The sequence below is a fragment of the Canis lupus genome, chromosome 25 (assembly GCF_048164855.1).
Source record: "Canis lupus baileyi chromosome 25, mCanLup2.hap1, whole genome shotgun sequence".
NCBI classification, from domain to species: Eukaryota; Metazoa; Chordata; class Mammalia; order Carnivora; family Canidae; genus Canis; species Canis lupus.
In genome coordinates this window covers 35,302,767-35,325,894 of record NC_132862.1, presented here as the reverse complement: position 1 = coordinate 35,325,894, position 23,128 = coordinate 35,302,767, and the positions used below count along the sequence as shown (strand labels likewise).

The window sequence follows — 23,128 nt, the reverse complement described above, 5'->3', positions numbered from 1 at the left end:
TGTCCCAGCTGTCATTTCCCGTTTCGTTGACATTTCCACTTTTCCAGGCAAGCCAGAAAAAAACCTCTGATCTAAGATGGCTTTTTGTTTTCACTGGTTTCGTGTCACCTGGGTCCTCATTTGTGCACATTCCTTTAGGTGGCAGGCAAGCAGGCCCAAGACAGAGGTAGGTAGGTAGTTCTCCTATAACTTCCAGTTGTCTGCTAGTTTCCTATGAGTTGGGATCTCTGTTCAAGTGCTTTCCCCAGTAAGGTTTTCTTTTTTGCTTCTTTGAGGGAACTGATGGTATCACTTTAAACTCTCAGGTGGAGGTTTGGAGAACTAATTGTGACAACAGTTTGAAGGCTGATTGGTGGATATGAATTCTCAGTGGAGATTCCTTCCCTTTCTCTCCTCATTTCCAAGGGTCAAACCTATAGTTTGCTACTTCTTTTCCTGAGGAGAAGATAGGTTTGTTGTTGTTGCTTTAACATGTTTCTTTTTAGTTCCGCTCACAATGAGAGTGCATGTGTGTGTGGAGGGGTTCATGCCCATGAATTATCATCCAGCTGAATAATGCTTTTCATTATTAGGGATCTTGAGTGAGTACTCAGTTTTGTGTCTGTTCCTTTTTCTCATGGGCTGTTATCTGGTTAGGCAGACTCCCTTAGGGTAGATCACAATGTGAGGCTTTACTTCCCTCTGTGGATTGATGCTTTTGTTTAATTTTGTTACATCTATGAGCATTTCCTTTCATATTGCCCAGCTGGGGAATGCACTGAAAAAAATTTTTTTCATATCATACCTGGAATTCTAGTTGTTGGAATTGCAATGGTTGCTCTCCATGTGCACAGTGATGGCTCATTAATTTGTTTATTTCACAGAGCAGTTCTATTCTGATTTTTTACTGAGATTACACTGAGTTGATAGAAGAATTCAGGACGCCTTCGTATGTTTCCAATAACTTATTCTTGTCATTCTTTTTTTTAAATAATAAATTTATTTTTTTATTGGTGTTCAATTTACCAACATACAGAATAACACCCAGTGCTCATCCCGTCAAGTGCCCCCCTCAGTGCCCGTCACCGATTCACCCTCACCCCCAACCCTCCTCCCCTTCCATCACCCCTAGTTCGTTTCCCAGAGTTAGGAGTCTTTATGTTATTCTTGTCATTCTTAAACGTTGTTTATCTTTCCATTTTTTACATCTTGGTATGTCCTTCAGAAACGTTTATGTTTTCCTTTTCAGGCTTTTACAATGTAAGCTTTCATACTTGTTTTCTTCTCAAACGTAGAATTTTGTTTAGTTACTGCAATAGAAATAGATAACAGTTACATCGTACTTACTCTGTGCCAGACATTAGTTCAAATCCTTTCGTAATCGTTTACCTGGCGAGTCTGTTTACTACCTGGAAGTTTCCTGTCACTGGATTTCTGTTGGATGCCAGTAAGTGCAATTATATCACCTTAGTTATTTGACTCCTTCCTTGCTTTCTTTTTCAATATCTGTGCCTATTTTCTGTTTAAACATTTTTTTCATTGTGTCTTATTTGGCGCCTCCACTTAAGGAAATTGGTTTTTTTCCCTGTGTGTTTCATTAATTTGATTGTAAGCTTATCTTTGCATATGAGAATTTGCCTTTTCCTGACTGTAGACACTTTTAAATTTCATATCGCCTACTGCTAATGTTGGAGTAGAGACACTTGGTATCTACTAGCGAAGAATCTTCCTGTTATTCCTACTAGAATGTGCTTTTTTTTTTTTGAGTGTTGCCAGCCACCTGGAACAGATAATGACTCTGGGACCCAGTTATTCATACTGGCTTCTTCAGTCTGGAAGCAGTTGCTGTGGACTGCTTGACAGTGTGTGTGTGTGTGTGTGTGTGTGTGTGTGTGTGAGTGTGTGTGTGTGTATGCAGGAGGCGTGGTATCAGGGCACACCTGCCTGACTGCTTACATTCTTTCTCTATGCAGTCACTCTCCCGAATGTCCTTGGCTCCCTTTTCCTCTTTCATTTCATTAGTTATGAGTTAGAGAAGTCTTTATAAGTAATACAAGTCACCCATATCAGCCATTTTATGTGGTGTCTGTCTTTGTACTTAATTTCCTTCCGCAATTTAATCCTGTCTGATTTCTATCCTTTAGACGTAGATAAACATTTTTGCTTTCCCAATGACATTCTTTCTTTTCTCTGGTACAGTCTCAAATTTATTCCTTATTTTTTGTTCATTTTTCAAGATTTCTCGTGAAGTGAATTTTGTTTTTTTTCCCACATTCTGTTACCAATACTCACCTACTAAATATTAATACCACTTATTAATTGCCTTTCTCTTTCTAGCTATTTGTTATTGGCTCAATTGTTAGGAAACCACACTAACAATAGCAGTAGTGAAGGATATTTGTTTCCAGCAATCTCCAGTGAATACGTAGACCAGGAAAACTGGACTGAGTAAAACTGAAAAATTATCAAAGAATGTGCAAAGGAGCAGAACCCCCGTAAACTGGGAACTCAATGTGGGGCTTCATCACAGGACCCTGGTTCCTGACCTTATCGAAGGCAGCCACTTAACTGCCTGAGCCTCCCAGCCACCATATATCCAGCATCTTTTACTACCTTGTATCATTATAGGTAAGGCTAGTTGTTGTTGTTTTCATTAGAGTTCAATTTGCCAACATATAGCATAACACCCAGTGCTCATCCCATCAAGTTCCCCCCTCAGTGCCCGTCACCCAGTCACCCCCGCCCACCTCCCTTTCCACCACCTTTTGTTCATTTCCCAGAGTCAGGAGTCTCTCATGTTCTGTCTCCCTTTCTGATATTTTTGAGAGAAAAATAATACACCTGTGGGCCGCAGTGGGAGGAGGGGCAGAAGGAGAAAGGGAGAGAGAAGCCTTAGCAGGATCCATGGGCAGCACTGAGCCCACTGTAGGTCTCTATCCAAAACCCTGAGATTGTGACCTGAACCGAAATCAAGAGTCACACACTCAACTCACTGAACCATCCAGGTACCCTAGACTAATTTTAAAGGTCCTTTTGAATTTAGGCATGAGATCAAATGAAAAAACGAGAACCCTCCAAAAGTGCAAATATACACACAGTACATAAGTATTGTCTAAGCATTTGCAGTGCTAACTTAACCTAGATTCTAGACAATGTATAAAATGTGGCAAGGAAGCAGTGTTGAAGAAGAAATATTCTGCAGAGTGGAGCTTACATACCAGAAAAGGAGGCAAGTGATAAAAATATAGTTATATTAGGAGGCCCTGCCTGGCTCAATTGGAAGAGCAATCAACTCTTGAGCATCTGACTCTTGATTTTGGCCAGCTCATGATCTGGGTTGTGAGTATAAGCCCACGTTGGGTGTAGAGTTTACTTACATATAAAATCTTTAATAAAATGATTGTACTAAACAAAGTCATTAGAGTTGTACTAATGGCCCCAATGCATGACATCATTTCACGACGTACTACTTATAAACTTAAATACTCAAGGGCAATTGCAGTGACTAGAATTTTATTTTCCCAAAGGCATATCTGGAAAATAACTGCCTTTATTTTTAAAGATTTATGTATTTATTTATTTGAGTGAGAGTGTGAATGAGTGTTGGGACTGGCTGAGGGAGAGGGAGAGAAAGAATCCCAAGCAGACTCCCCACTGAGCACACAGCCCAACATTGTCCTGGACGCCATTGTTCTGAGAACATGACGAGAGCTGAAATCAAGAGTCAGATTTTCACCAACTGAGCCACCCAGGCACCCTAATTAGTGCCTTTGAAAATGTTGAAAAATGTTATAGCAGAATATCCATGGCTTCTATTAAGAGAGTCAAAACCAAAACTTTATCATTTTTTTCTTTTACTATTTCAGTGAGGGAAACAAAGCATCCGACAGGCAAAGGGTCATCAATTTGGACACATGTTCTCAATTGTGAAAAGAAGGACAGGTCTTCTGTTTTTGTTGATGCAAGGTTCCAGAGGGAGATGCTTGAGCGGAACAAATATGCATCATTGTGTTCATGGATTACAGGTAGGATGTTACCAAACGGCTGTATTTTGAGTGCTGTGTCCCTTCAAATTCCTATCTTGAAATCCTAATCCCAAAGATGATGGTATTAGGAGGTAGGGCCTCAAGGAGATGTTAAGGTCATGAGGATAGTGCCTTTGCGAATGGGATCCTTGTTCTTCTGAGAGACCCTTCACAGGTTACACCCTCCCCCCTCTTTCACCATGTGAGCAACAGGGAGGGGGTTGGCAGTGTACAATCACAAGAAGGCCTTTGCCCAATCACACTGGCATTCTGCTACTGGACTTCCAGCCTCCAGAATTGTGAGAAATATATTTCTGTTGTTCTTAAGTTGCCCAGTCTGTGGTATTTTGTTATGGGCAGTGTGAATGGTCTATGGAAATAAAAAATTAATACTTGCTGTGTATTGATCAGAGATCACTGACTATAAAATTTCTTTCATTACTTGTATTGTTCCTTTGTGTTTTATTCCCTGGTGACTCAATAAGAAATATCTTCAGATTCTAAGTATTTGTAAATATATAAATATATATAAATAACATAATAATATATAAGTAATTTATATATTTATATATAAACAGTATATATGTATATATTATTACATAAATATTTAAAATTTAAATATGAAAATTGTAAGTATTGTTATGTTTCAAACAATATAATTAGCAATTAATATATAAATAATATCTACCATTTCAGAAATATGCTGACTGCTCACTATATCCTAGGCACATTTCTAGGCATTTGGGGGCATATTAGTGAGAAAAACGGGTCATGATATCTGACTTTGGCTACTGTAAGTAGGCAACAGAAAATACCCCCTGTTCTCTACCCACTGTCTATGTGGGGAGAGATGAGGGAGGGGCAGGACCCTGCCACTGGTGACAGAAGTGAGGGAAGAATAAAGACACCTGAGCTCCAACCAGGGAAAGGGACCAATGAATGTTCCTCTTGTTGGTCTCGAAGACGTTTGCTGGCCTGAGGTATTTTCACAGGACATCCTCCTTAGGGTGTGCACTCTGGGTTCACTGGCAGCCACGGATGTTCTCTCAGTGGTCACGTACCATGCCAAGCATCACAGGGCTTCTCTACCTGCAGGCAGAGCGTTCAGGGCACCTGGAGAGGATGGATGACCTTTCGAGAGTCATGCGACAGACTAATGGAAGTTGAAGCCAGTACAAGGGATGCAGAAGGGAAAGATTGTTAAGGAAGCATTGCTAAAAGAGTGAGACTTTAGGCCTTAGATGGCATTAAAACGATCACCCAGGATCCTTTCCATTAGATTTTTGCCTTAGGAGTCCTCCCTGAGAAGATTCTATGAAAAGAAGAGTGGACAAAAGAAAAGCACACTGCCGTGGAGCAGCCTCTAACACAGAATGCGGGAGCCAGGTCTGAACACAAGGTGAAAAATCATGGAGTGGTACAAATACCCATGAACATCTTGTAATTGACTCAAGTGAAAGGACTTCACGTGTGTCATGATTACAACTCTATGTCAGGTCCTATCACCCTTTGTTAGTCACTGTTTTTTTATGCTCTTACTCAACTCTTCGATCTTTCTCTCTGGCATATTAACAAACTGACATCACTCACATGTCTGGCCACGTGAACCACACATTTCTTTTCCCCTTTCTTTCTATATCAAAAATCCTTCACATCAATTGCACCAATGTCCTTAGGTTTGCTAATATACATTGACTCTCTTCACCTTAACTGGATTTACTTAGGCTTAGTGATGACCAATGTATATCCAATATTTTAGTAAATAAAAGTGTGTATAAAATTTTCTTTGTAACATTAGAAATCATCTGGGTGAGCAGTAGGTAGTGCAGGACTCTTTGGGATAAACTGGATTGGCAGTCTGGAGGTTTAAGTGAGGCCCTGGCCCTCTTTATCTCTCTCTCTGCCTGTCACAAAGGCTGAGCCCAAGAGGGGACCCTTGAGACCTTACTGACCTCGACACATGGTGGGGAGAGAATGATCAGTCTGCCTTATGGGAACAAGGCCAGCTAGGATTTACTCCAGGAGGCGCATGAACAAGAAAGTGTACTCTCATGGTATTGGCCAGATGATGCCCTGATATTTTTGTTGCTGAACAAAAATCCATTCCTCCCCTGAGAGGGAGCAGCAAGAGAGGTGGGCAGAGGGTGAGAGGAAGGACTGGAGACATAGGAGGAAAGACACAAGTGTATTTAGCAGGGTAAACAAGCCTCTCTCTCCATAACCCCATTACAAACCGACTGTGCTTATAGGGACATAAGGAACCCAAGCTTCTAATGAAAAACACCACAAAAGAAAAATTGCCTCATGTTATTACTTTTTCAAAGAGAAGTTCCCATGCCTTCTACAATAGAATGTAAAACAAACAAACAAACAAAAACCACAAAAAACAAAAATACCCTAGTGTCCAACCTTGTCTCCTCTGCAAAGTCAACTTCTGTGTATCTTATCTGAGCCATTAAAATTCTTAGTTGGATTCTACTCTCCTTTTGTTGTAATGGTGCTTGAGCCTTCTGTCACTTGAAAAATTATAGATCCTTGAATCACTAAAGTTGAAAAATAGCCCCTTATTGTCCAACAGCAGCATCTCATATGTTCTATTCCCTTAAGAAAAAAAAATTGCACATAAAAAATACAAAAATGTCTCTGGTCTTAAGTTTAGGATAAGCCCGGAGCAATAACATTTAATGAGCAAAAGCAATCTTCCCTCCTTACTATTGCCAGTCACAGAAGTAGGAAAATGGAAAACGAAACAAAAAAGGAAAAAATATTGTTTTGAGCTTCAACTATCAAATTCTACCAGAAGTGTACAATCCACATATCATGAGCTAAATATCCACTGGAAGAGATCTCTCCTTTAAGGAGTAGACAGCAGTTATGCTGTCTCTATAGATTCTCTGTCAGAGAGCAGAATGCAAACCTGACTTTAAAACTTTAGGAGCATTGTCTACAGTTTACTTCAAAAATTCCTCTTTCCCATTAGTTTATGAGAAGTCTCTGAATTTCCATTTCCTTGTTGAATCTCACGTTCCTATATCACCATTTAAGTGGGGTCTGAATTCTTTCACAAGAACTTTTAAAGATTTCTTTATTTATTTTAGGGAGAGAGAGAGTTCGGGAGCAAGGGGGAGGGAGGGGCAGAGGGAGAGAATCTCAAGCTGCTGAGCACAGAGCCCCACAAGGTGGCTGGATCTCATGACCCTAAGATCACTCCCTGAGCCGAAATCAGGAGTCAGATGATTCACAGACTCAGCCCCCCAGGGACTCCTACAGGATTGTTTTAAGCATATTTTATTTATTTATTCTTTAATTTATTTATGAGAGGCAGAGAGAGAGAGAGAGAGAGAGAGACAGGCAGAGGGAGAAGCAGGCTCCATGCAGGGAGCCTGATGCGGGACTCGATCCCAGGTATCCAGGATCAGGCCCTGGGCTGAAGGCGGCACTAAACTACAGCCACCAGGACTCCCCTACAGCATTGTTTTAAACAGGATTCTCTTATGTGTAAAAGGAAGTCTAAACATCCTTAGTCTTCATCAAGTTTTCTACTTTGAACGATGTATGTCTTCATCCCCAGTAGGAGCCTCAAGTGTCTCAGCCCTTTATTATTACTGTGTCTGTCACTGTTATTTCCTAGAGTGAAATTCTTTAGGCCCATGAATCCTGTCCCTGGTGGAAGCTTCTTTCTTGTCCTCAATGTTACTTCATCCAGAGAATTACTCTTACCCTATGCTTTTAACCAACTTCTCTTTCTGTTGAGGAGTAACTTACACTCAGTCTAGTGCACAGATCCAAGTCTACAGCTTGATACCATTGTACATATGAACATTCTTGGTGACTGCCTCCTCAGTGAAGCTAAAGGACTTGTCAGTTGACTCTTGAATGAAGCTCTGGATGTATGGGGAGCAAAGTCAGTGCCTCAAGGACTAGGTGAGAAACAGGAGATCCCTTCCTATAAGCCCTTTCCTTTCACCAAGCATGCTTTTTTCTAGCTTCTGATGTTTCTCAGCCCTTGAGTGTATTGTACTCCTTCAGGAGCAGCAGAAATATACCTGTTCCAACTCCCGCCCTGAAGAACCAGACTGGGTTTCCAGTGTTCTGCTTCCTTTCCTTTTTTTTTTTCTTTTTAAGATATGCCTCTATTTTTTTAAGCATATCTGACTTATTTCATTCGCATTTCCATGATGATTAATAAAGATGAGCATGCTTTCTTATGCTACTGGCCGTTCGATTTCCTTTTTCTCATGCATCTGTTCAGATCCTTTACCTATTACATGGGTTTCTTTCACTTGTATTACTGTTTTGAATGAGTTTCTGTAACTTCAGGAGATGAGCTTTTCTCAAAGACTCACAGATACCTTAACTTTTTTGTTTTCTGATTAGCACTTTTGTCTCTGTCAGTTAATGTTTTATGATTTCTAGTAACTTTGCAGAAATTTTTGCTGTATTCAGAAACCAAAATTCTGTATACTATTCTTAAGGGCTGTGATGGACACTTAACAATTTTATCTGAAAGAAAGAGAACAGTGTTCAGCCTTTGTATTCAAGGAAGCACTCAGGGCAAAAGACTCCCAAAAAGGGTATAATAACACCTATTGCAAATTGTCATAAATATATATGGTACACAAAAAGAAAGCGTTGTTGGGAGTCAAGACCCAGTTTTGACTTTTGAGTTTTCTTCCATAATGAGTAATATGAATGTGGAAGAATCATTAATACATTCTGAGTTTTACTTCATTGTAACTTCCAATTATGATTAAATTTAGATTCATAAAGTTGATTTAGACATTTATAATTTAAAAGACAAAATGAAAGAACCACAACTAATTGGAGATAACTGGTTTTATTTTGTTATAGGCATCTTCATTCACATACATCAGAAACACTATTATTTTCTAAACATACCCCAAGTGGTAGAAATCAGTTTAGAAAACATGTGTTTGATTTTCCATGGGTAAAGCCCACAGTTTGTTCTCAAATTTTCATACCAGAGGGTGTCCTTGGAGTAGCAGCATTTCAGGAGAGGGAAATTTGAGGATTCAGTTTGAAATGGAAGAGTCCCATTTCCACAAAAGTTTCCATTCCTACCTCCCTAAAAGACTGTTTCTTAGTGATGCGCTTTTAAATTGGCCTTGGATAAACAGGGTGTTAAGCAAGGCTGGTGATTTTCTCCTCCATCTATTTCTGGGTTTACTTATACTACTGGGGTGTTAAGTAAAGAGCAGTTACAAGTTTCTAGAGAAAGCTTTATTTTTTATTTTTTTTTAATTTTTATTTATTTATGATAGTCACAGAGAGAGAAAAAGAGAGGCAGAGACACAGACAGAGGGAGAAGCAGGCTCCATGCACCGGGAGCCCGATGTGGGATTCGATCCCGGGTCTCCAGGATCGCGCCCTGGGCCAAAGGCAGGCGCCAAACCGCTGCGCCACCCAGGGATCCCTAGAGAAAGCTTTAAATAATTTTTTAATCAATTGTGTCAGATTCAGGGAAAACCCTCACAGACCAGTACTGAGTTTTTCTTTCAGAAACAGGAAGTGGGGCATGACTGGCTGGCTCAGTAGGGGAGTATGCTGACTCTTGACATGGGGGTGGTGAGTGCGATCCCACGCATATGGGTAGAAATTACATAAACAGACAAACAAACATATAAAAACTTTAAAGAAAGTGAAGTGGAAATTCAGAATTATGTCTTGGAAAACCGTGGGTATTATACAGAAGAGAAGGAAGTTAAACCATAAATATCTTGGATTCCTTTTTTTTTTTTTTTTTTTTTTAATTTTTTTACTGTAGTGATGACCACATCACATCTTTGGATGATTCTGAGCTTCAGTCTCCTTACCCGTTAAATGAGGAACATTTCACTGAATTGTTGGGTTTTTTACAAGCCTAGGTGAGACAGCAGTGCCTTGCACATAAAAGCTGCTTAATAAATGCTAGTTTTCTTTTCCTTATGGTTTTTCCAGCTTATCTTCTATCCATTTTTTTAATTTCTTTTTATTGGAGTTCAATTTGCCAACATATAGCATAACACCCAGTGCTCATCCCATCATGTGCCCCCTCAGTGCCCGTCACCCAGTCACCCTAACCCCCCCCCCACCTCCCTTTCCACCACCCCTAGTTCGTTTCCCAGTTAGGAGTCTCTCATGTTCTGTCACCCTCTCTGATTTTTCCCACTCATTTTTTTCCTTTCCCCTTTATTCCCTTTCACTATTTTTTATATTCCCCAAATGAATGAGAACATATAATGTTTGTCCTTCTCTGATTGACTTATTTCACTCAGCATAATACCCTCCAGTTCCATCCACATCGAAGCAAATGGTGAGTGTTTGTCGTTTCTAATGGCTGAGTAATATTCCATGGTATACATAGATCACAGCTTGTTTATCCATTCATCCTTTGATGGACACCGAGGCTCCTTCCACAGTTTGGCTATTGTGGCCATTGCTGCTTAGAAACATCGGGGTGCAGGTGTCCCGGCGTTTCACTGCATCTGTATCTTTGGGGTAATTCCCCAGCAGTGCAATTGCTGGGTCGTAGGGCAGATCTATTTTGAACTCTTTGAGGAACCTCCACACAGTTTTCCAGAGTGGCTGCACCAGTTCACATTCCCACCAACAGTGTAAGAGGGTTCCCCTTTCTCCACATCCTCTCCAACATTTGTTGTTTCCTGTCTTGTTAATGTTCCCCATTCTCACTTGTGTCAGGTGGTATCTCATTCTGGTTCTGATTTGTATTTCTCTGATGGCCAGTGATGCGGAACATTTTCTCATGTGCTTGTTGGTCATGTCTATGTCTTCCTCTGTGAAATTTCTGTTCATGTCTTTACCCATTTCATGATTGGATTGTTTGTTTCTTTGGTGTTGAGTTTAATAAGTTCTTTATAGATCTTGGATACTAGCCCTTTATCTGATAGGTCATTTGCAAATATCTTCTCCCATTCTGTAGGTTGTCTTTTAGTTTTGTTGACTGTTTCTTTTGCTGTGCAGAAGCTTCTTATGTTGATGAAGTCCCAATAATTCATTTTTGCGTTTGTTTCTCTTGCTTTCATGCATGTATCTTGCAAGAAGTTGCTGTGGCCAATCTTCTATCCATTGTTAAGTATATCAGGAACCCTACATAACCAGAATAGGAGAGTGCTAAGATGCTTATAGGTCTTGAAATGGATTGCCTGAGTCCCACTAATCCTTCTCTGCCTGACCTTACATAGGCTTTAAGATTCTTATTGCAAAAAAAAAAAAAAAAAAAAAAAAAAGATTCTTATTGCAAAATGAGAAAAATAGTAGTGCATACTTACAATATTTTGATAGGGATAGAATGAGATAAGCTTATAAGGTCCTTCACACAGTGCATGGCACAGGTAAGACTAGAAACTGTTCCCATTTAAAACAGCAAAGGAAATGAAAAGGTAAAAATCGATATTTCTATTAAGTTTTTAAGAACGCCATAGGAATTCACCTAAAGGGCTACATGAATATAAGAATACAGAATTTAAGGAAAGATGGTAGTGAAACCACAGTGTGGAATGGGTCCACGATTCTAACAATGGTTCTTCAGTTACCTACTGGGGCTACCTTTCAGTTACTTGAAACATATCAACATGTTCATATGGTCGCTGATCTCTAAAACTCTCCAGTCACTCCTGCAGCTGCCCCAGTGACCTACCACCAGCTGCCCACCTCACTTTACACACTTGTTGATGCTAAAAATCCTGTTTCCTAATTTCTGCCCTTATCTTTTTTAAAAGATAGAAACAGAGAGAAAGTTGGCTGTGTAGGACCAGCGCAGATCACCTGAAGAGCAAAAACTTGGCATGAACATGTCTCTGAGTTACAAAGCATTCAAGACTCCGCAGATTCAGGAAAAGCTCTTTACCTTCCCCTCAACTGCCTAAGAAAAATCGAGATGAGGACTTGCTCCAGCAAGAGAGCTATCACCTGAGTTAGGTCAGTACATACCTAGCTATGGTAGACAGAGAGGAACCCCAGAAGCCTGCTTGATCAAAGTCTTGTATGTCCTATTGTTTCTGAGTGGCTCAAACATTTGTTTGCCAAACACTTAGTCTTTTTCATCTTCCTGTAAATTGAACTCTTTTGCTTTGGAGTCCCAGACCCCTACACCCTTCTTAGTTCAGAATGCCATGTATACCTCATTTTGCCTGTCTTTGGAACTCTACTGTCTGTGTAGATTCCCCATATGCAGAAAATAAAATTTTATTTTCTCCTGCTAATCTGTCTCCTGTGGAAAGACTTTACCTCAGTTCTGTTCATAATCTGTATTTTCTAACAGATTTAATCTTTACAGCGTATCTTATACCAGGCAAAGACTCTGTATGCAAAGCATCCTGTGATGAGAACAGAAATTATCCCCAGCCCTAGAAATGCTAGAAAGACCCACATGATTGACCCCAAGACAATGATTGAACTGACCTTTACTGCCTACATGCATGACCTCTGACCTTTGCCCCACATTTGCCTCCTATGAACCAAGAAATTGTATCAGCACCTGGAGACAGTCTCTGAGATACTGGCCTGTGTCTTCCCAGGGTTGGCCTCACTGCAATCAATTCCTTTCTTATTTCATCACCACTTGTTTTCTCTGCCTTTGGATTTTGTCAGGGCAAGTGTCCTAACCTGATCTGTTTTGGAGTGCTCTTGCACACTGGAGCCTGAGTTACAACATACATTTTATTCTTAGTTCAGCTAGAAGGATGCTGAAGGGCAGAAGAAATTCTTCCCTGCACAACTGCAATGTCACTTCCTGTAGGAGATCTGATTCTTCTCTGCCAATACCAGCCCTACCCTCAATATATCGTCTTTATTGCTTTGCCTCACATCTTCGTTTCAGTTGTCTCCATGACTTTTTTTTTTTTTAAAGATTTTATTTATTTATTCATGATAGTCACAGAGAGAGAGAGAGAGGCAGAGACACAGGCAGAGGGAGAAGCGGGCTCCATGCACCGGGAGCCCGACGTGGGATTCGATCCCGGGTCTCCGGGATAGCGCCCTGGGCCAAAGGCAGGCGCCAAACCGCTGCGCCACCCAGGGATCCCTCTCCATGACTTTTTAACCACTCCACTCCCCACTCACCCATCCCCACCCCACACATAATCTGTTAGAGGCTCAGTAGATGAGAGGTAATCCCCTCTTTCATACATCTGGTAACACCAAAGCAAGAATTCCTCTGTTCTAAGTAACATCATGTGACTATCCTCCTCCTCCTCATCAGTCACACTCTTTACTGTACTGGTAGGTCTGGATAAGGACTGTGAATTTGCCATCTCTCTTAAGTCTCACAGAAACACTGTAAGCTAATTTCTCCTACTTCTCTTTTATAGACAAAAAGAATGAATCTTAGTGAGATGAATCTTTTGCCCAGATTATACAACTAATAAGTGTGGAAGACAGATTTTGAAATCACCTGTGTTCAGGGCACAAATGTAGCCCCTCTATTGTACTCCTTAGAACCAAAGGACCCTCCTTGCTTGGTGTATTCTTCCAATTAGACATTTTCCTAGTGCATGCCAAATAGTTTGGAATTTTGTTGTTTGGATTTTTTTGTATTTTGTTCTTTTTTGTAATTTTCCACAGACCACCGATAAAATAGCCATTTTAATCCTTGGAAATTTTGTTCAGACTCCCAGCATGTGACACTGGCATTTTCAGAAAGCATTTCATTCACCTCTTTAGCTTTTTTTTTTTTTTTGACAATACAAATATTTTTATTTGGGATTGTTATGTTGACATTTGTTTCTCATTCCACATCATGAGCTCTTCAGCTTTTAATGGTCAACTTCCAAAGGACAATAAGTGGAGGAACCAAGTCCTAAGTTCACTGATATCATTGGACTTGTCCTTTCATGTTTGTGCAAGAAAGCTAACTTCTATTTAATTTTTTAACTCTGCCCGTCCCTTCCATGGAAGTTAGTTTGTTTTAACTTCCCTTCGAATGTGCTCTGGAAAAGGCCATCCCCTATCAAATGGTTCCCTGGACTCTCTCTACAATGTCCAACTCTTCACCATCCACATTTTTGCTAAGGGAATTTGATGTCATAAATTATCTTCAATCATTAATTCTCTATGAACTAAATTAATCCTAAAAGCAGATATAGTGTGAAAAGGTGGGTCTCTCCTTTGTCGACTCTTGACTTGGCACTACTTACTCATTCCTTGGCTCTATTGACAAATCAAAATGTTCTCCTAAATCCTCCCCCCAACAGTAGTTCCTGTGTCATCAAGCAATTGCATATGCATTTTCTTAACCTTTCATTATTTGTCAAACTCGTCACAGTTAAGGAAGACAGTGGAAGACCTGTTACCATTTGACCACTTAGTAATAGGAAAACAATGAGATTAGTGATAAATCCTATAGAGGAAATGTTCTGGTTGAAGCAACCCAATGAAAGACTAGAGGCTCTTCCTATGTAACAGCAATGCTCTTATTGTTCTTTAGGAGCTATATAAGTGAGAAACTCCGGATTTCTCCACAAGAAGAAGACTACACCTGTAGTTTAAAGGTAAGTAGCTCTTCTCCTTTTCTCCTTTTCTCCTTCTTCTTCTTCTTCACTTTTTCTTCTTCTTGTATTCTTCTTCTGCTGCTGCCTTTTCTTCTCCCTCTGCTTATGCTTCTTCATGATTCTTCTGGAATTGAGCACAGCCCAGTAAAAGGCAAAAGACCAAGCTTGGTAAGTCTGATACGATAAGAGGTATGGTAAATATGGATGAGCAGACATTTTAGTGACTACTCTGTCTCTCAGTCATTACCTTTGCTTTCTTTATCACTGAGCAATAAGAGAATAAATAGCGGCAGAATTAGATTAATATCTCATCTCAATTCCAACAGAGGTATGATGAGGAATAATTTCCCCAGCAGATAATTTGTTTAACCATGATTTCACTTCATCTGTGTTCTTTAAGTCTGTTGATTCTTCTAATTTTTTTTTAGAAAATCAGTTTTTCTAACCGGTACAACAGTTTAACTTTACTTATTTATTTATGTATTAATGAGAGAGAAAGAGAGGCAGAGATATAGGCAGAGAGAAGCAGGCTCCTCTCAGGGAGCCTAATGTGGGACTCAATCCCTGGTCTTGGGATCCCACCCATGCCAAAGGCAGACACTCAACTGCTGAGCCACCCTGGTGTCCCACAGATTAACATTTCTAAACTTATTCTTATCCCCTCCTAAGAATTGTGCCCTTTTCCCCTCTTACATTATTTATATGTTATTGAAATTTGTTTTATTTTGAATAGTATTTCTCAAAGGTAATTGTATTAATCAAAAGCATGGGTTCATGTTGATATCCTTGTCAAATTGGTCAATAAAAATAAATTTTTGCAAATATATTTAATAGATTTATTGAAATTGTTGTTTGAAATGTAATTTTAAAATTAAGCCTTCATCAAACTGTGAGCTTTAAATTAAAGGTATATTTCTATAGAGGATACAAAATAAATATGGGATGAGGTTTATTGGTCTCAAGGAACAAAGAATCTTCACTGGAGGGTATGAATATATTTGGTGTAGTAAGTGTGTAAAGAACTAGTAAGTTCAACATTTTACTGCTAGAGTATCTGATAGAAATAAGTGACACATATGCTATGGCATTGGGGTTCTAAGGCAGTAGTAAGTTGTTAGAATAAAATAAGAAGAGATTAAGAAGGGCAAGGAGAAAGGGCCGAAAATGGAGTCTATGTGATTGAATGACTCTCCTATAGCTAGGCTTGCAGTAATTATACCGTGTGTGCCACAGAATGAGTATGAAAAAAGAAGTGATTGGTACAGATTGATAATACCTATTGCAGTATCTTATCTGAACCTCTTTATCCTTATGAATTCCACTATTTTAAAATGTGGTATTTCTTTTTAACATAGAACAACCTCTATCACATTAAAAGTTAATTTACTCTACAAGTTAACTCAGGTGTTGTTATAAAGTAAACAACTGACATTTCTAATTATAGGTGTAGATCTCATCACCCATTATTTTATTCTTATACTTTACCTCCTATTCTTTTTGTCCATTGCATTGTCTATATTGCCTTATTTTTTGTTTTCATGTTATATATTTTAAAAAAGAAACTCAAATAAGAAGTCATGTTAAGAACAAACTACAAAGACCATGAAAATTCTTGCAGTCGATATCTTAAAATCCATACATCATGTATAAAGCAGATAGTACAGAAGTGATTCAAACAATGACCACACTGTGGCATCCTAGCATCATGCAAGATGCAGGAAAATCACACCTAGGTGGTAGTGGATGCCGGGGAGAGACATCAAGTTCAGGTAGAAGTAATTGCACTTGTTTGATGGTGGATAAGTGTTCCACTTTTTTTCCATGTTCAGACCTCTTTTTAATTTTAGTCTTTCATATCTGCCAATTTTTGACAGTGGTCTGAAGAAGAAGGACTCCCCATTTCCTCTGAAACACTATCCTGTTCAGCCTATCATTTATCTGCGACTTTTGGGGGATGTTTCAGAAGCCTCCAGAGGGAAGGAAGAGCTACAGGAGTTAGCAGAACAGGAAGCTTGTATATATTTTAGACAAACAATATATTTGTAAGGAATCCACATGACAGAGGAGTGTGGGCTACAAGACATCAGTGGTGAAGAAGCGACTAGGAAGATAAAGACCGGTTGAACGTGGTTTGCTTAAACAGACCGCTCGGTCTCAAATTCCCTGTCTTTGGGGATAAGAAGGTCTTCTTTTCTTCCAGTACAGGAAGCTTATCTTTCACATCGTACAAAGCAAACATTAGTTTTCAGAAAGAATACAGTCTGAATTTATCTGGAAGGAGGGAATGTTTTTATCCCCCAATGGCTCATATTTATCCAGGTACTTTGCTAAGAGTGATCAGAAAATTCTTGTTACTTCTTGAATTTATGGCCAAAGAAAGGAGAAGACTTTTTGCCTCTGATAATATTTTGCAGAGTTTGTAGGACACAGAGGACTGTACTCCTTTGAGTCTCCAACTTTTAACAAACCCATGTCTGAGCACAGCTAATGATAAATTAATTTACTTTGTCCAGGAGTGTGTCTGAGTTTCCTGCAGCATCAGGAGAGGGAGAGACAGACACCATGATTCCTACCAAGATGCTACTGCTCTTGCTGTCAATGGCTTTGCTGGCCTTGGGCTCTGCTCAGGGCATCAGTGACGGTAAGTTGGGGAGAGAGAAGGTCATGCAAGCATATGGGTAACATTCTTGGAGAAGATTAAGGTTGATTTGAATTTTCTCAGAAATCAAGTGCTTGATATTCCTAGAATAGGTGAAACAAAGAGGAGAAAACAGTAGTTTCTATTTTCCACTGATGGCAAATATCTCTCGAACACCAGGTCTCAAGTCAATATCTTCATGGTGTGAACTTTGCTGTTTTTGGAAGTGTGAACTTTCACTTATTCATTCTATTTGTGTGAAAAATATCATCTAAATTGATTGAATATTCTAAAATTCATCTTGATATCTCATTTGAACACTTGTAATATACACTATTTAAGAATTTGTATTGACTTGAGACAAGGTTGCTGCTCAAAATTCTAAAATGGTAGTTACTGACTTTTCTGAAAGTCAGAGACACTTTAAGAAGCATCTATAAGAGGTTATTTTGATAATAATATTTGAGATTTCATCTCTATATTCTGAGGCAGTTTGGATACTAGATGGGAAAAAACAGTAAAATTCTGAGGAGAGATTTTTCTTTAAATAGTCTGTACAGGGAATTTAGTTTATGTCTAATCTTGTATATATTTTATGTCATTAATTGTTCACCGTAACAATTTGATGTGTATATTATTATTCACGGTTGACACTTGAACCCTACTTTTGGAGTTTAAATATTCTGCAAGACATCCATGATTAGAGAGGGACAAAGCTGTGTTATAGACTCAGCCCTGTCAGCTTTCGAGCCCATAATCTTTGTATCTCATCCTGTGAACTCTGTTTAGCTTTACTTCATCTGAAATGACTGAATTGTCTGCAGTATGTCGACTATTTTCAAGTTAATATCCCTATTCAACACATATATGCCTTTGCCCCCATCTCTTCTTGTTCCCATATTGATTAGCTTCTTAACTTGCATCCCAAACTCACACACTTTCTAAGGACAGCATTACACTTAATAAACTGCAGTGCTATGTTCCTCTGAGTATTTCATGAAGATTTCTCAAACTCTTGAGTAACTTAACTAGTAAATAGAGCTTAAAAGTTTGCTAAAGAAAAGATGCACCAGAATAGCACCAAAATTTTGTCATTAAGGCTAACATGAGCTTCTTTAAGTTCAGGAGGAAATGTACTGAGGCGATGGCAAGAGTCTTAGAGACAAAACAGTTGATGAAATTAACAAGCTGAACAGTTTAAGGTTTGTTTTAATGATTTCAAAGCAAATTCCAGAAATAACGGATAAATATTGGAAACATTTCTCTTTCTGGGCAAGAATTTTCTGGAATAATAAAATCTGGTGATTTTGGATGACTTGAGGTCTATCACAGCAAGTTCAGAATGGATGGCAATAGAGAAGAAGCAGAAGCATCAAAAGAGGCAGGGTCAATGGCGAGTGGGCAAAGAAGACCTGCTAAGCCAAGTACATGCACTGTCACAAAGCCAAGATCTCTCTACCTCTCCTCTTCTGGGGTCTAGGCCCTGGTCACTGCCTACTACCACAGACACCAGTTATATCTTATTTCTAACTCCATTTAGGCTATCATACTACCATGCTTGTCTTGTTGAATTTAGTGGCTAAGCTTTCTTTTCACTTGTTCCTTTCTGAATTTGTGTTGTGTTTCCTAAGTAGATGATGAATTCTTGAAAGAAACCTCAGAGGAATCACAAGTGAAATCTCAAGAAGAAAATGGAGTTGAGAACAGCAAGCCAGACAAAGATGGTCCAGGTGGCCCACAGAGACCAGCAGGCCAACAAGTTCCAGGTGGTCAACAGCAACCAGGAGCCCAAAGTGGTCCAGGTGGCCCACAGGGTCCAGCAGGCCAACAAGGCCCAGGTGGCCAACAGCGTCCAGGAGCCCAAGGTGGTCCAGGTGGTCCACAGCGTCCAGCAGGCCAACAGCGTCCAGGAGCCCAAGGTGGTCCAGGTGGCCCTCAAAGTCCAGCAGGCCAACAGGGTCCAGGAGGTCAACAGCGTCCAGGAGTCCAAGGTGGTCCAGGTGGCCCACAAGGTCCAGTGGGCCAACAGGGTCCAGGAGGTCAACAGGGTCCAGGAGCCCAAGGTGGTCCAGGTGGCCCACAGGGTCCAGCGGGCCAACAGGGTCCAGGTGGCCAACAGCGTCCAGGAGCCCAAGGTGGTCCAAGTGGCCCACAGGGTCCAGCAGGCCAACAGGGTCCGGGTGGCCAGCAGCATCCAGGAGCCCAGGGATTTCCAGGTGGCACACAGGGTCCGGCAGGGCAACATGGCCCAAGTGGCCAACAGGGCTCAGGTGGTCAAGGTGGTCCAGGTGGCCAGCGTGATCAGCGTGGTGGCCAGTAACAAGGAAACCAAGTAAAGAGGACCTCCTGTGATTTCCTAGGTATTGATTCTATTCTTACTCAATAATCTAGGGAATTTCTTTTGATGTTTCCTAATTCTCTATTCTTGTTTCTGTTTTTTCTTACCTATTTTCTTTTACATTTTTTAAATTTTTTTTTTTTTTTTAAAGATTTTATTTATTTATTCATGAGAGACACAGAGAGAGAGAGGCAGAGACACAGGCAGAGGGAGAAGCAGGCTCCATGCACCGGGAGCCCGACGTGGGATTTGATCCCGGGTCTCCAGGATCACGCCCTGGGCCAAAGGCAGGCGCTAAACCACTGCGCCACCCAGGGATCCCACATTTTTTAAATTTAAATTCAGTTTGCCAACATATAGTATAATACCTTGACTTCAATCTGTCTTAAGCTCTTGTCCTTGCTGTGATTCTCCTTGCTTCAAGCTAACCCATAGAAAAATCTCTTCCATTATAAGAGCAAATGTTCTTTCCTCCAGAGTATGTTTGTTTGTTTGTTTGTTTGCTTGTTTGCTTGTTTTTGACTCTATTTCTTATGTTAGCCTATAACCTTCCCATGTTCTATCTCCTTTGTCATCTACCACTTCTCTTCCCTTTACTCTCTCCTGGGCTGTTCCTCTGTCATTCCTCTTTTTTTCTCTCTTAATATGATGTCTTGTAATGTCCTCTAGTACCCACTAGGAGAAACACTGACATAGATCATTTCCAGGCCTAATTAATATTTCTGTCTAAAGTTTTTCTCTTTGTTTTAGAAATTGAGAGAGATCAACTGGTGACCATGGATTTTTCAGTCGTGTCCACGTGGCCTTCCTTCCTCTGACTTCAAATTATCAATAAAGTCATCAGCATTAAAGCCCTGGCTCTTATTTTCCTTCTAAGTCATGGTTCTTAGTCAGTGGATGAGAAGGACTGGTTGAAAGATACAAAGCCCTGAAGGACTTCAAATTTGTGTGCTGTGCAGATTGACCTCACTCCGATTTTAATAATTTTGTGGGGACTTCACTCCCACCAATATTACAAAGCAGAAACATTTTATTCTTGAGACTAGTAAGGGAGTTTGCAAGTTCAGACGACCAATGTACACATCCTTTTCTTAGCTTAGACATAGAGGGAATTACCTTGTAAACTCATCTGACTTCTGGTAGTCCTTCCAACTATGGGAGCTCTATTATGAGGTGAGAGTGTGTACAAAGGAAACACTGGGCAGTGTTGGTGGGAATGCACGCTGGCACAGCCAGTATAAAAAATAGCATAGAGGTTCCTAAAAAAATTACAAATACAACTACAATGCAATCCAGTATATTCTTTTTGGGTATTTATCCAAAGAAAATGAAAACTCTATTTTGCAAAGATACATGCACCCGTAATGTTCACTGTGTAATTATTTACGAGAGACTAGCCTCGTGTCCAAGGATAGATGAATGGATATAGAAGATGTGGTGTGTATACACAATGGAATGTTCCTTAATTGTAAAAAGGAAGGAAATCTTGCCATTTGCAACAATACAGATGGATCGAGAGTGTACAATGCTGAATGAAATAAGTCAAGTAGAGACAAATAAATACTATAGGATTTCATACATATGTGGAATCCAAAAACCAGAACGAACCAACCAAACATAACAGAACTAAATATCCAGTGCCTGTCAGAAGGCAAGGTGTGGAAGAATGGTTAAATGGGATCAAAAGGCATGTGAAAAGGTGCAAGAATACATTTGTAACATAAATAAGGCACAGGGACACAAGAAATACACAAGGAACACAGGAAAACAGTTAATAATATGCAACCATTTTGTTTGCTGTAGATGGTAGCTCGATTTTTCTTGGTGAACCTTCACAATGTATAGATATGTTGAATCACCATGTTGTACACTTGAAACTAATGTAATAATGTAGGTCAAGTATGGTTTAATCCAGGACCCAAAGATCATGACCTGAGACACAAGCAGACACTTTGCCAACTGAATCATCCAAGAACTCCTGTAAAAGTTATTTTTAATCTTCCTTTGAATATACGTACACTTAACATGAAACAAAAGTCCTCTCCATTTTCAAAAAGCAGCTTCTCTCTCCATAACTAAACAGGGTTTGTCATTTATTAAATGAGAAATCAAAATGTCCTTTTATAACAAGTCAAAGAATGTTTATAATGATATTCAATAATCCAAAATTTTCTACCTAAATGTCACTTTCTCCTGTAGAAATCCAAAGTAACGTTCTTCATAAGGGGCTGGGAGACCATTTATTATGCAAGAAAACTATATGCCTGCATACCTTGTACCCAACCACAATATTCTCTCACCTTCTTTCCTTCTGCCACATCAAACTCTACAGTTTGTCCATCTCCTACACTGTGCAGATATTTCCATGACTTTTTCTTTTTGATGGCAGTCTGTCAACAGAACAGAGATTTGTAAATGAAGCAACATCAATACTGGCCACAGATTTCACCTTTCAAGTTTATCTCCTATATTACTACTTTTTTACATTATCATTCTCCCAGTAACCAGGACCTCCAATACAATAACAAAATAAACGACACCAACAAAACTACTGTAAATCAGATTTCCACATTATTTTCTTGATTCACGCTACCTTTGGTAATTCTTGATAGGTGGATTAAATAGAATGTTTAGTTACTACATACTGTCGCTACAGCCTGATGATGATATGGGATGGTAGTAGTTCTCTCAAGCTATTCAGCAGCTACGGTTCTGACTGTACCTCCACACTGGTGGGGCAGGGGTGAAATCTACTAAGTCCACATTTCACATAGAGAAGTTTCTATAGAAAAAAGAAACTGCTTCCCTCAAAAAGGAATTGTAAACTCTGTGTAGGAGAGGAGGGATGATGAAGAATGGAAAAAGGAATTTAAAAATACCAGTGGGATAAGTATTTCTGATGGGAATACACAAGATTACCTCAGGAACGAAACATTACTAATAGCCATAATGTGGCCTCTTCCGTCCTATTCTCCATTTTAAGGATAAGTTAATATGAGGCTCGTAAGTGATTTACCTGAAGACCTAAAGGTACAGCCTGGAAGTATAGGGGGAGTATGTAGGGGAAATTCACATCCCTGCACTGTATGTATGACTATTTCTGCAATAGTGGCCCCATCACACCATTCTCATCTACTCACCCCTACACATTCCGTGATGATGCATTAAAAGGTTGAGGCAGATACTAGGCTGCATGAGACACCTGCGCCTGAAAACACCGGGGGAAGGCACAGAATAGTTTTTGCAATGAATTTCCGTTCCTTTCCTTGGTCTCTCTAAACAGTTAAAGGGGGTCAGATTTTCTGTAGAACTAGGTCAACTTTATTTTATAAAGCAATCAGGCATGTGACCATGAAAAGCTGTGAAAATATTCAAGGTTAGAGAAGGCTGAAGAAACATGACAACCAAAATACAGTACTAGAAAGGATCTGTGTTCTGTAGGAGAAAAACATGCTTCACAATCATGGATTAGGGGCAGCCTGGGTGGCTCAGCGGTTTAGCACCACCTTCAGCCCAGTGCATGATCTTGGAGTCCTGGGATCGAGTCCCACGTCAGGCTCCCTGCATGGAGCCTGCTGCTCCCTCTGCCTATGTCTCTGCCTTTCTCTGTGTGCCTTATGAATACATAAATAAAATCTTT

The 23,128-nt window shown here is 39.8% G+C and overlaps 1 protein-coding gene across 2 annotated transcripts; it reads left to right on the top strand.

Annotated features, from left to right (window-relative positions):
- The first annotated feature begins 13,879 nt into the window (after positions 1-13,879).
- On the top strand, positions 13,880-20,339 carry LOC140616887 (uncharacterized). Of its 2 annotated transcripts, XR_012017208.1 has the most exons (5): positions 13,880-14,116; positions 14,449-14,512; positions 17,026-17,153; positions 18,785-19,510; positions 20,239-20,339. XR_012017208.1 is itself a non-coding variant. In XM_072797570.1 (4 exons), exon 3 carries the CDS (start codon positions 18,842-18,844, stop codon positions 19,484-19,486), a length of 645 nt encoding a protein of 214 aa, XP_072653671.1. In that variant the 5' UTR covers positions 14,230-14,512; positions 17,026-17,153; positions 18,785-18,841; the 3' UTR covers positions 19,487-19,510; positions 20,239-20,339. The 2 variants fall into 2 exon arrangements, 1 of the variants encoding a protein (XP_072653671.1); XM_072797570.1 differs by lacking the exon at positions 13,880-14,116 and having other exon boundaries at positions 14,230-14,512.
- The last annotated feature ends 2,789 nt before the right edge of the window (positions 20,340-23,128 follow it).